This window comes from Drepanopeziza brunnea (assembly GCF_022702325.1).
Source record: "Drepanopeziza brunnea f. sp. 'multigermtubi' strain 214-2 chromosome Unknown ctg13, whole genome shotgun sequence".
NCBI classification, from domain to species: Eukaryota; Fungi; Ascomycota; class Leotiomycetes; order Helotiales; family Drepanopezizaceae; genus Drepanopeziza; species Drepanopeziza brunnea.
The window spans coordinates 38,166-51,234 of record NW_027094076.1 but is presented as its reverse complement, the minus strand read 5'-3'; the positions used below and the strand labels follow the sequence as shown (position 1 = coordinate 51,234).

At 43.4% G+C, this 13,069-nt stretch overlaps 1 protein-coding gene across 1 annotated transcript; it reads right to left on the bottom strand.

The window, feature by feature from the left end:
* Positions 1–966: 966 nt before the first annotated feature.
* Positions 967–2,748, bottom strand: L3040_007348 (uncharacterized protein; the record flags this gene model as incomplete). The annotated part of the gene is made up of 5 exons (XM_066154818.1): positions 967–1,323; positions 1,391–1,682; positions 1,735–2,291; positions 2,366–2,588; positions 2,726–2,748. 5 exons carry the CDS (start codon positions 2,746–2,748, stop codon positions 967–969), a joined length of 1,452 nt encoding a protein of 483 aa, XP_066010711.1.
* Positions 2,749–13,069: the final 10,321 nt, after the last annotated feature.

The window sequence follows — 13,069 nt, the reverse complement described above, 5'->3', positions numbered from 1 at the left end:
AAAGACATATAAAAATAAGCCAAAACGTAGGTGTGGTGGGCATTTTATTAGCCCTTAAATTCTTAGCTAGCTAGCTCAATCTAATCTAATCGATACCCAATTCGGTTCAATTCAGTTCATATTCTTTTCCTATTCTCATCCACATTCCAATCCCAATTCCATTCTTATTTCTAACCGACCATGCTGACTATGCGTACAATAAAGTCCAAATTTTCAAGATTACTCGATAGCGCCATCCCAATTTTCTTTTCTCTTTTCCGTACACACCTAAACTGATGCCCGTCGCCGCCACTGATATAAAAAAGGCGTGGTTTTTTTTAAATAGAGGAATCCAATCGAACCCACCTTCCACCGCAAGCCAGAGAGAGAGAAAGTAGGACTTTGCCGCCACGCTTTTTCCAACCGGATGTCTTTTCTTCCTCTTTTTTTAAACCCCTTTCTACTCACCTATCCTTATCGCCCTCCCGCCAATACATACACCGTCGCCGCATTGGAGAAGGGAAAAAGGAGTTTGATGACGATGAGAGTTGAGGATATCCTGGGGTGCAATCCGTGCCTGAATTATTTTTGAAGAAGGAATAAAAAATTATAACGAAAAGAAATAAAGAACTTTTTTATATCCCCAGCGAAAGAAGTAGTAGTACTGTGGGCCCTACTCCCCCATTCAATGCAACGCACGAAAAGGAATAAGAGAACGGGGAAAAGTGAGGTGAGGGAGAGAATCCAGAAACTCCTGAAAATGCATGCATCATAGCTGAGCCAAAACCCGGAAAGCAACAATTTTTACGCAACTCCACAATCTCCTTGTTCCGTGGAGCCAAGTTTTGATCCCATTCATGAATCGTGAAATCGTCACCAGAGATGAAAAAGGGAAGAAGAGAATAAGAGGAGGAAGAAGAAGAAGAAGAAGGAAAAAAACAAGAATTGATGCTGTTAAATGAAAAACTGCCACGGATAAATGCTGCACTAGCGTCCATGGAGTTCCATCGCCATCGAACAAGAATCCGACGAGGCGTCGTCGGCCGAGGAGTCCTCCGACTCTTCGATTTCGATCCTCGTGTCCAAAATTTCGGTGTCGGATGTGCTGCTTTCGTCGTCTGAATCGACTTCCATCTCCGTCGTGATGACCATGCTCTTTTCCTCAGGTGCGCTGAAGGCTTTGGGATCGGCGGAGCAGCTTCGCACGTAGGGCTTTTCATCATTGTAGCGAATGAGACCCGGGTGATTGCCCGGTGGCAAGGTAATGCTCTCGCTGCGACGGCCACGCCGGGTCATACGCTCCGCGTCGTGTTCGTCGCCATCCTCTCGGCTACCCCACGAGGTCTGTGTTTGGTCAGATGAAAGAAGAAGGAAAAAAACGAAGCAGGAGGCTTAGGATCCGTGCACTTACAGTGTTCCAGGTCAAGAAAGCATAAATCTTGATGAAACTGTGGAAATAGCCGAAGAGGATCGAGAGTGGCAGGTACATGATATCTACGGGATTGCGTCTGAACAGACCGACTAGCTTGATCACCTTGATCCAACACATGAACAGTACTTGGGCTATCATGCAATAGAGATGCCCATTTCCAGCCAAGTTCTGGGTTGCGCGGTGGCAAGCCCAAAGGATGAAGGGGTCAAAGGCGACGGAGAGTGTGGTAAAAGTGGCCAGGTGGAGCGAATATGCCGACCAAAGTTGTGTACTAATGAATATTAGCGAGAAGGTCAGAAGGGTGGTTTTCGAAAATGTCTCACCGCCAGATGTGTCTTTCGACGACCATGCTGGTGTAGTTGCTACGCCAATTGCTGCGTGCCCATCGAGCACACTGGTACAGAAACTTGATATCGTTCTCCAGGGTCGTCTCAATCTCGCACTGGTGGTTGTACTGAATCCAGGTCTTCCACCGGTTCGATACCAACCACCGAGTCACAAAGTTGTCATCGTCGGCATTGAGCTGATATTGGCCCCAGCGCTCGGTCTTGAACCCATCGAGGAAGAGAGGGCTCTGAAGGATCTCCGAGCGAAAAGCGCAAGTCCGTCCAGACATACAGGAGGTGCCGCCGTCAATGTTATGGGTGGCGGATATCTCGAAGTTGCGTCTCTCGATGTACGCAGCTCCCAACCAATTGGCGCAAAATGCTTCAAAGGTGCCAGTTGTGAGTCTCTTCACTCTCTGGTTCGGTCCAACGCCGCCAATCCTTGCATCTTCAAAGGGAGCCAGGAGCCAGGGGAGAATTGTGCTTGGCCACGTGACATCGTCATCCGCCATAATGATCAGAGACGTCTTGACCTTGGGGATCGCCTCACAGACCTGGATCCGCTTGTTGGCGATCGGGGTGTGGAAGATGCGATGTTGGATGCCTCCAGTGTTTTGGTGAACTGTACCAATTTCTGGTATTTAACCGAGGTCGTGACTAGCAGCAGCTCGTACGGGTGGCACGCCAAGATGCTCTGCAACGACTCCCTCAACTCCTCGAAATTGTTGTGGATCGTGGGAATGATGACCGTGACATCTTTCGAAGTGTACGATGGATTCTCGGGTATTGGGATCGATTTGTACATCCAGTGGCTCACGGTATTTACAATCGTGCGGACATATCGATGTATCCTAGGGAGAAGCTATTAGCATGCAGACCAGAGAGTCGGTCAGTCGTATAGATATATATAAACACGTAAACATCCGTATGTTGGGGTGACAACTTGTAGCATCTCGGGCATGGAAGATCATCGGTTCTAATAACATACCAGAAAAACAGAAAGAGTGCCATCCATGTCGAATGTTCGAAAGTCCAACCGTACCCCCACCACATATTGAATGATTCCAACATTCGTCGAATGTCCAGAGAATGTGGAGTCGGCCTAGGCTTGCCAACTCAACGATACCCTAGAGCAGATTGGGGTCTCTACCGCTTGCCCTTGTATGTCGGCTCAATTGCCACCGCGGGGTGATCGGGGGAGGTGGTAATGGAGCGATCATGGGACGGATGCCGTGGCAGGGCGATTGTGGCCGACGTGGAAAGATTTATATTGATATATATGCCTGGATGGAAGAGGAGGAGGAGGAAGATGTGGAGTTTGCCGATTCGAGGACTCGGGAGGGTAGATGGAAGATCTTAGTTTTGAGAGGGGAGGTATCGAATACTGGCTGAGGCGGATAGGTAGATGAGACGCAGTTGAGTTTTGGGAGTTCGGGAGCTGCGATGAGAGAGACTCAGAGATATCTGCGGTATCGAATCCGGCCCAATTGGACAGAAACTGGAGGGATAAAGCAGAAAAGTGCAATCACTAGATCCAGTAGTGAAAATGTATTTCGTGCTATGCAAAGCTAGCCAACTCAAATGTCCCAAAACCTATTGGAAAGTCCAAGCCAAGCAGATCCGCAAACGTAACGCCGTGCCCGACAAAGACGAAGACGAAGTACACCAATGTACTGTACTGAGTGAGTGACCGACCGACTGATTGATTGATTGACTGCCTGACTGATTGACTGATCGATTGACGGTACTTTGGTGATTTTTGAATCTTCTTTTTCTTTTCGCGGAGGCGGCCAAAAAGCGAGGGCGAGGTCGAGGAGATGCAAAGACGGTAGGCAGATAGATAATGAAGGATGGGTAAGAATAACGAAGGACCGCGACGAACAAGACCACGAAAAAGACCGTCAATTCCCAAGAAGGAGGTGCTGGATTCCCGTTGATAAGAATACAGTACGTACCAGTGCCCTCTCTCTTTATACAGGACAACATGAAGGTCGTCGAGATGTCATACTGGACCATCCATTCGGCCTTGCCCCCCCACAGGGTCTGCGGAGGACTATATAGTTTTAACGACTGCCAACACCGGAGACGGCACCAGAGCTTCTAAGAGGCGGACGCGAAACCCGATCGGTCATATCTGCTGCTGCAAGAAGCCCGTACCGTAGTCAAGTAGGCAGTACCGTAGTCAGACGTTAGTTTTTGCGGGATGCTTGATGCAGCTCAGGGATTCGAGAAGGGAGTGGGAGTGGATTCGGTGGGACGGGACTAACGGGGGGGATGGTGGTCAAAGGGTCAAAGAGGTACGGCTCCGTAGGTACTAGTCGATGTGAGGGGGTGGGCGAGGAGATACAATTAGTAGTACAACTATTTTAGAAATAGTGGTATAAGGATAAGGGAAGTCAGTGCTTGAAGTACGGACGTTTTTACCGGCCTTCCCATGCCTGGGAATTGTGGAGGAGAGGTAGGGGTTGGTTTGTGAGTGGGAGACATGGGTAGGTGGCCGGTACAGTGGGTGATGCCGTAGGCAGGGGGAGCCAGTGGTGTAGGTGGCCAGCTTGGCTATTGAGAAATGGGTGGATGTTGGTGATGGTGATGGTGATGGTGGTAGTGGTAGTGGTGGTGGTGGTGGTGGTGGTGGTAGTGGTGGTAGTGGCTGTATGAGATAGCTGTATAGGATGGTTGAAGCAGTAAGAAGATTGATAGGAAGGATAGTGAGTAGGGTAATCGATAGTTGATTGTTCGTTGCTGGTACGTGCTCGAGGCCGAACTGAAAGAGGGGTTGTTAGTTATCGTTTAGTTATCATGAAGTTACCTCTTATAGTTAGTGAGAGCTATAGTTGTGCTAGTAAGGCGTTTTCTACCGAGACTGTGCTACCGATCGATTGACTAGCTAGCCAACAGCCTTTCAGTGGTCAGAGATAGAGCTGGTAGGTTGAGTAGAGATCTGGAAGAAAAACAATGAATAAATGTCGCAAGCGGAAGCATCTACCATACATATATTTATTTGTTTACTTACAACCGAGCCTCCTTGATAGCAATGGCAAGACGCGAGGCTCTCTTCATATTACTTCTTTCTCGCTACAGAAGATGGAACAACGGCCGATGATGCACATCCTCTCCCAGCGCTGGGATGGATCACTACTGGGGCCCAGCGCCATTCAGTTCTCTTAAACACCCTGGCCGGGATCCCTGGTACCTGGCCCCGGCCTCACCTCCACAATGGACCCGTGCAGGCCTCGGCCATCGGTCATCGTTGCTGCAGGCCGACTGATTTGGTGGATTATTATTATTGTACGCCATCAAGCCGGAGCGTTACGTCTCATCTCGACGGTAAATTCTGCAGCATTCGCTCGTCCGGCGTGGCATGATCCTTCGCTTCGCCTCGCTTACAGCCTTCAGCCTACAGCCTTCAGCCTACAGCCTACAGCCTACAGCCTACAGCCTACAGCCTACAGGCTCCGGGCTCCAGGCTCCAGAAAGCAAAGCGGCACAATCGCCGGCGCAGGCGCCACCAATCCCAAAGTCGCGTCGAAAGCCTCCGATGGTGGCTTTTTGCAGCTCCCAGCCAAGTCACGCAAACTAGGATCACTGCCTGTCCTGCGCAGCAGCTAGCGAAAGGTCATCATGCGTGGTATGGTTGTGGTGTACCGGTAGCGTAACGAAGAGGGGCGACCATAGCTGTCTGGAGCTCTCAACCAAGGATTTAGGATGAGAGCCGCGTTATCTATAGAACTAACTTGACTCGAACCAGTTGAGAAACTGGCATGTCAACCGAAATAGAACATCGACTACGTCGAAGACAAGTCCGGAGGGTCACGAGGTCGTGCCACGTACAAGAAATACTATGTGTCCGCAGAACTAATTCTCTTTGTATTTTAATCGCGATATCAATTTCACGCCCCATTCTTACCTCATATCCAAGAATGCTTATTATGTATAGCACGCATCAAGCAAGTCCTTGGTGAACGCAGAGCGCAAGCGGATAATTCGGTTCGTCATCGCCAAAGTGACGCGATGAGCTGCATTTCATGCAAGCAGAAGGGAAAAGGTTATCTCTTCTGCTGCAGTCGTAGCCATGGCTGCATACATTTTTCATGCGAGGTCGAAGTACTCCGTACGTCGTGGGTACTGTAATATCACGGAATAATAAGGCCTCGTCGCCCTGCCAGCCGGTCATGGATGACAACCGTCGCATAAGCGAAGTTCACGCTGCAGCCGCCGGAAAACAAACAACACGGACGGACATATGCGGTGGGGTAGGTAGTACCGGCACGTAGAGCTGGAGTGGGGTATAGGAGCTTGGGTTACATATTGTAGTACAACTACGGTACTTGTACTACCGCTTTGCCCTCTTTTGAAGTATTAATAATACTAAGTACCCGAGGTAGACTTTTCCTTCAACCAACATACGTAGTAGTAGGTAGTACTTCTAGCTGAAGACTGCACCTGTACGTAAATGAAACAGGGCGGCTGTTCAGCGACAGCCTGGATCCACAAATAGAGGTATATACCGTCTTATATACCCCATTCACGGAAGTAGCTCATTTCTTCCCCTGATTTAAACCTCCCGAGTGATCCCTACCTACACGCCCTTCTTCCTCAGCCCACCCCACTCGACCTCTTCTATTCTCTGTGTTCCCTCTCTCTCTGTTCTCTAGAATATCCTCTCGTTCCATATCCAAACAACAACATACGTCCAGCAAACAGCGGCAGCAGACAATCCCCCATCCTCCTCTCTCAACGCTAGCCCCTCTATCCCTTACAAACCCCAACCAAAGCCAAACATAAACATAAACATAGACTTAAGCTAATGACTCCTCCATTCCTTACAGCAGATTCAAATATAGTAGCAACCGGCGAACACCGCGCACCGCGCACCGCACACGCCATTGGCGCTTCCTGCCACCATCCTCACGATCATCCATCACGAGAATCATTATCAAACTTCCCCAACACCCCCATCCACATCTTGATCTCCCGCTGGAGCGTTCCACCAGGGATCCTCCGCATCCCTCCCCTCACCCCTCCCTTCCTCCCCTTCCCATCTCCCTCCCAAAACAAACAGAGTTCAGTTCCTCCGCCGCCGCACAGACATATCGGCACTTGCGGCAGAGCCGTCGAAGAACATTCCATCCCAAACCTTATTGGAAAAAGAAGAAGAAAAAAAGAAGATAGTAGTCCATAGAAAAGGACGCAACGTACACACAGACACTGAAGGAAAGGAAAAAAGGAGGAGAGAGCAAAGGCTATACACACCCACACGCTGTGCCACGCCCGGATGATCACCATGATCCATGCCACCAGCACCCAACCATTCCGAGCCGGCGCGGACGAGCACAGATACCGGTAGGTACTGGTACAGCAGGCCGCACGGGTGCCGAACTCGGATTTTTTACCTCCAACTTAACCGATCCCACGCATGTGCCGAGGTGGCGCTCTTGGGTCTTCTTTTCTTTCCATCCCATTCCATTCCTTCACCTCTCGTGCGAAGACCTCTTTTTCCGGGTTAGATCTCTGGTGCAGCTACTACTGCCTGCCACAGCAAGCAAGCAAGCAAGCAAGTAGTAGTATTAGCAATGATCTACGTCGGGCGGGTATCCAAAACGCAATGCTTGGACCCTAGGACCTCCCATGGGCTACGGCGACGTGCTAAGTCAAGGAATTGTTTACCAATCAAGCGAAATGCGATTTTTGGTGGGGGAGAGGGGGTGTGGGGGGGGGGGAGAGATATATAACTACAACTATATCCGAGCTGAGCTTCAGCCTCCCCCTTCGCTATTTCCGGGGTATATTTAAAGGTATACATACACACAGGTAAATATGGAACATGTACAAATAGATATATTCCGTAGATACATAGTCAAATTGTACACACACAGAGGTGAATATAGATGCATACAGATAGAATAGATATAGATATATTCACATAGAGAGATGTTCAAATAGCGATATATTCACATAGAGAGATGTTCAAATAGCGATATATCCAGATAGAGATATATACATACTTCGTAGATATATATATATATATAACACAAGTGCAAATATATATCAACATATCCCTTTCCAATCCCATCCATTCATAATTCTATATGTATATATAAAGAGAACAGAGCCCCGTCAACCTCATACAGCCATATATATATATACAAATAAATATAACAGCTACCAAGCAACCAACCAACATGATAAAGAATCGTCCCCCCCCTCCCTTCCCTCTTAAATCCACAACCATCCATCCCATCCACGAACGAGCCAAAAATTAAAAAATAAACTTGCAACCCAAACCCACCGGCTCAGTCCTCCGAATCGGCCCCCATTTCTGGAGAGAGAAAAAAAAAGACAAAAGATTATCTGATTGCTGACAAATAGACAGGCCGACTGCGACTGCGGTAGCTCACGTGCTGATAATCGTACCTGATATACATAAGCGAGAGGGCGGGCCGGACGAGGGGTCAAAGGATGGAGGAAGCACTGTCGAAAGTATACAACTGGCTCTAAATGAACTGATTATGAAATACTGTACAACGAGCGACTAAGAGGAAAGGAGAAAAGAAAAAAATCATAAATCTTTCGATTGAAGTCTGTTGTTATCTATCGTACGGTAGCCGGCGGAGAAGTGAAAGAAAGGGCGGCGCTCGGTTAATCTCAATACGGTAATTCCGTCCATCATTCTTCGGCTATCGCGTAGAGAGGGAAGGGTACGAAGAGATACGGAGGTGCGGTAGATAGGCATTCCTAGATACATATCCGTGATAGCCGGCAAACTCAGCTGCAGCGTTTGTTCGGGGACTAACTTCTCTCTGTGGTTGTGCTTGATTGATATCCGTAGTACGTAGTACTGGTAAGTGCGGCAAATACTGAGTTCCTACTACTCCTGTACGTACGTACGCAGCGGCCCTGTAAAAAGCCTCACTCAGACTTTGGAGCTGAAACGCCATCGCCAACCCAATTGAGACGGTACCGTACAGCTGAGGCCCGGGTGCCATCGCGTACTCCGTACATTTATACGTACAGTCGGGTAGGGTGTTGGTAGAGCGGGAGCTTGACCTTCTCCTGCAATGCGATGCTGATTCCGAACCTTTTGAGAGGGAAACAAGAGCTCTGGGCGTAACAGATCGCCAGTACGGTAGCAACTCCTGCACGACACAGTCAGAGCACCTGTCTGGTGTCTGATAATACCTTCTTCTGATGTTCCAAATATAAACAGAGATGTATATATAAAGGGAGGGGGAAGGATGTGTATATAGACATAGATATACATATATCTGGACTGCTCTACTTTCCGGGACCAGTCGTGGGATGGGGGAGAGGGGGTCGTCGGGTGGTGCGGGAAGCGCGTGGGGGGGGGGGGGGGGGGGGGGGGGGGATGGCCAGTCGTCGGCAACGGCGCTGAAAGGCTGAAAGGCCAGAGCGGGCCAGGCATGCGATAAGTAAGGTAAGTAAGTCAGCACATCAGCACAGAACAGCAACAGCAGCAGCTGAGTACCGGGAGTGCGGAGACAAGCATTCAAGAGCTTTCAAGAGCAGCAAAGCCACAGGCAGACCGCCGTCTAGCAATTAATTACTAGCTAATACGCGTTTGCAAAGCTTTACGACGCTTTATAAGCTAAGTATAATACTTAATTCGCAAAGAGCTCTTATAATAAAGCTCGTAACGAATCCCGCTCGGCTTAAAAAGCAGCGGTTAAGCAAATCACTTATTACGAGAACCGCTAAAGTAGCTTAGTTTCCGTCTTTTTCTTTACCTTTTAACGCTAAACCTTTAATAGCTTTAGCGCTAATGCAAATCGATCTAATCGATTTAATAAATTCTTTTCTTTCGGAAACGCTTTTAAGTTAGCGATTAAAACTTTTAAATCGTTTCGCAAGGACTCGAATACGCTAAAGCTTTCTCGTTATTACTTAATCAACGAAATAAAATACGGCGCTAGACTTAAATACGGCCTTTATTCGGATAACTCGAACGATAAGCTTTATTCCGACGCTTTTAAAGATTACTAAAAGCTTTTTTTATTAACTCCGACGCTCTTAATAATAAAAGAAACGTCGAAGCTTAAGTAAAGCCTTTTTCTTAAGCCAGCTTCGAGATATACGATACTTCGACTTTACGAAGCTCTTTAATAATAAAGCTATAATTATATTCGTTACTTTTATTAAGAATAGCCTTTCGTATAAAGTATTTGCTTTGCTCGACTTAAGAGCTAATAAGTACGCGCTAATTGATTTAACGCTACTTAAATCATTTTCTTTCTTTTTTAAACTTTTAATTCAATCCTTCTCGGCTTTATTCTTTATCAAATTATATAATAAAACTCGTAAAGCTATTATTTTATATTTTGCACTTCTTAACCTTACGGTTGATAAGCGCGTTTAATTTTTTTTTTTTTTATTATTAACTTTAAAAATTATAGCGTGATCTTCGGACAAGCATAGCTAGCTAAGCATTAAATTCTTTTTAATTGCGCTCGCCGCAAGCTTTATTAGCTTCGTTTTAACTTTTCGATCGCTATTTACGCTAAACTTATTAAGATTACATACTTTAATTAGCGTAAAGTAAACGCTCGTTATTAATACGACGCTAACAAGCGTGATCGAGCCTTAAATCGCTTTTAAAGAGCTTACGACGCTAATTTACTCGTGAATTATAGTTTATAAGTAAATCAAGTAATAACGATAATCGCAAAATCACTTTTTTTTTTAAAAAATCGTTTTTTCTTCGCTTTCTTTTTCAAGATCGTTAAACCTTTTTTTTTTTTTTACTTTTTCGTAAAGCCGTCATTTTTTCGCTTTACGAAAAACACCTTTTTTAAAGACTACGTTAAATCAATGTTTTAAATGAATCGTAAGCTTGTGTTAATTAATATCGCTTTCGTAAAACCTTTTTTATTCGTTAAACGCTTTTGCTAAACATTTAAGCATAAAATTAATAGAAACTTTAAAATCAACGGCGTTTTCGGATACGCTTTTTATATAATTGCTCGCTAAAAAGACGTAAAACTATTCTTTACGTCTTTTTCGATTATATATACGTATTCTTTAAAGCCGTTAGCAACGTGCTAGCTTTATACAAGCTTTACGATTATAAAATCGAGCTTTTCGAAAAAAAAAAAGCGCTTTAATACTTATTATTATATAAAATATCGATCTTTAAGCTAAAGCTTATTAAAGCTTACTTTATCGACAATCTTAATAAAAGTTTTATCGAACTTTTAATAGCGTTATTTATAGCTTTAATCCTTTTTGCTAAGAAGCAAAACGATTCTTTTCGCTTTTATATTAATTTCCGCGCGTTAAATAACTTTACTCGTAAAGATCGATACTTTCTCTTTTTAATCGATAAGACTTTCGTACGCTTTTCAAAAGCTCGAATCTTTACAAAACTTAACATTCGGTAAGCCTTTTATAAAATACAAATAGATTTAGCTTTCGAAAAGCTTATAATATTTAAGATACGTTACGATGCTTATAAATATAAAGTTCTTTTATTCGAACTGATTAATAAACCCGCTATTTATTAACGTTATATAAATGATCTTTTTTTCGACTTTTTAAATATCTTTTATATAATATATTCAAACGATATCTTAATCTACTTTTCCGACTTTTTAAAGCACGCTTATTACGTTCGCTAAGTTCTTTAACGACTCGACGACGCTAGCTTTTAAGCTAATATTAAAAAGTGCGAATTTAATATTATTAAAGTAAAATACTTAAGCTTTATTATTTTTATCGAAAGCTTAAAAATAAATCCGAACAAGACTTCGATAATAAAGCATTAAGCGCTTTTTACAATCGTTAAAAGCGTTTAAAGCTTCTTTAGATTTTATAACTTTTACCGCCGATTTATTCGAAATTATAACGTAATCGTAAAGCTTTTAATGCATTTAATTAAAGCTAACGTTCTTTTTTCATTTAATTCTTAATGTTAAAAGAGCTTCGACTTCTTAAAGCTCGCTTTAACTATTGCGCTAATCTTATAATATTATAATTAAAACCTTTTTTATATGCTAAAGACTAACGCTTCCGACGACGTAATCGCTTTAATCTTTTCTTAAAAGCATAGTTCCGATTAACTATTAATCGCTTACTACTTTAAAATCATAGCTTCCGTTAAGCTTAATTACGTCGTTTACGATAAAAAGATGCTAGCTATTATACGCTCTTTTAATAACTTTTACGCTAAACTCGCTAGCTCTTTTTATTAAGTTTAAGTAATCACCGATTATAAAGCCTTAAAATACTTTATAACCTTTAAACCTTTTAACGCTCGTTAAGCACGCTAAGCAAAGCTCTTTTTCGATTATAACTTTATTATTACGTATAAATTAAATAAAGACAACTCTTTAATTAACGCGCTAATACGTCGCACCGAAGAGCTCTTTTCTTAAAACAGCTTTAAGCGCACTTAACGCTTGCAAACGCTGCTTCGCGCCGATAACGTTAACTTACGACTCTTGATCGAAAAGCTACGCTAGCTTACGCTTTTAAAAACCGCCGTTATTATCGAAAAGATCGCGAAGCTTTTACCGATATTCTAAGTTATTAATTAAGTCTTAAAAGCTAATCGAACCGCTTTTAGTTTTATAGCACTTCGAATTTAAGCTTTTAAAATTAAGTCTTTACTTATAAACTACGGTTTACGAGTTAAACTTATTATAAAAAGCGACTTGCTGCTTTATAACGGCCGCTTATTAATTTTTAACGTTTAAAACTTACGCTCGTTACTCGTTCGAAAAGTCTACGATTAAATATTTATAGCATACCTTAGCTCTCGCAAAACTTATAAGCTCTTTATAGCATAATACTATTAATATAATATAGCTAGATTCGTTAATTAAGACTACCGCAATTGCTACGTTTATAAATAAGCTTTAATGCTTCGCGATAAAAAACTTAATTTACTTTAACTTCTCTCGATTTTTTTACGCTTTTAAAAATACGTTATTATAGATTTTTATAACTTTAATAAAAACAAATACGAATATAATAACGTTTTTATAATAATCGACCGCTTTTTAGCAAACAATCTCGATCTTTTATTATAAGTCTATTAACGCTAAAAACCTCGCTAAGCTTTATATCTATTATATTTATAAGTATTTTAAAGCTCTTTTAACATTGACTTTTAATAAAAGACTTTAATACTAGTCCGAGTTTTAAAAAAAATTTAATAAGATCTTCGGTATTAAATTGACTTTTAGCATCGCCGTATACTTTAAAATTAATAATTAAACCGAAATTTATAACTAATACTTGCAAAAGCGCTTCCGTCTTTTCGTAAGCTATTATTAAGACGATTAAAGCGAGTTCTTTTTTATTATAGACTTCGCTT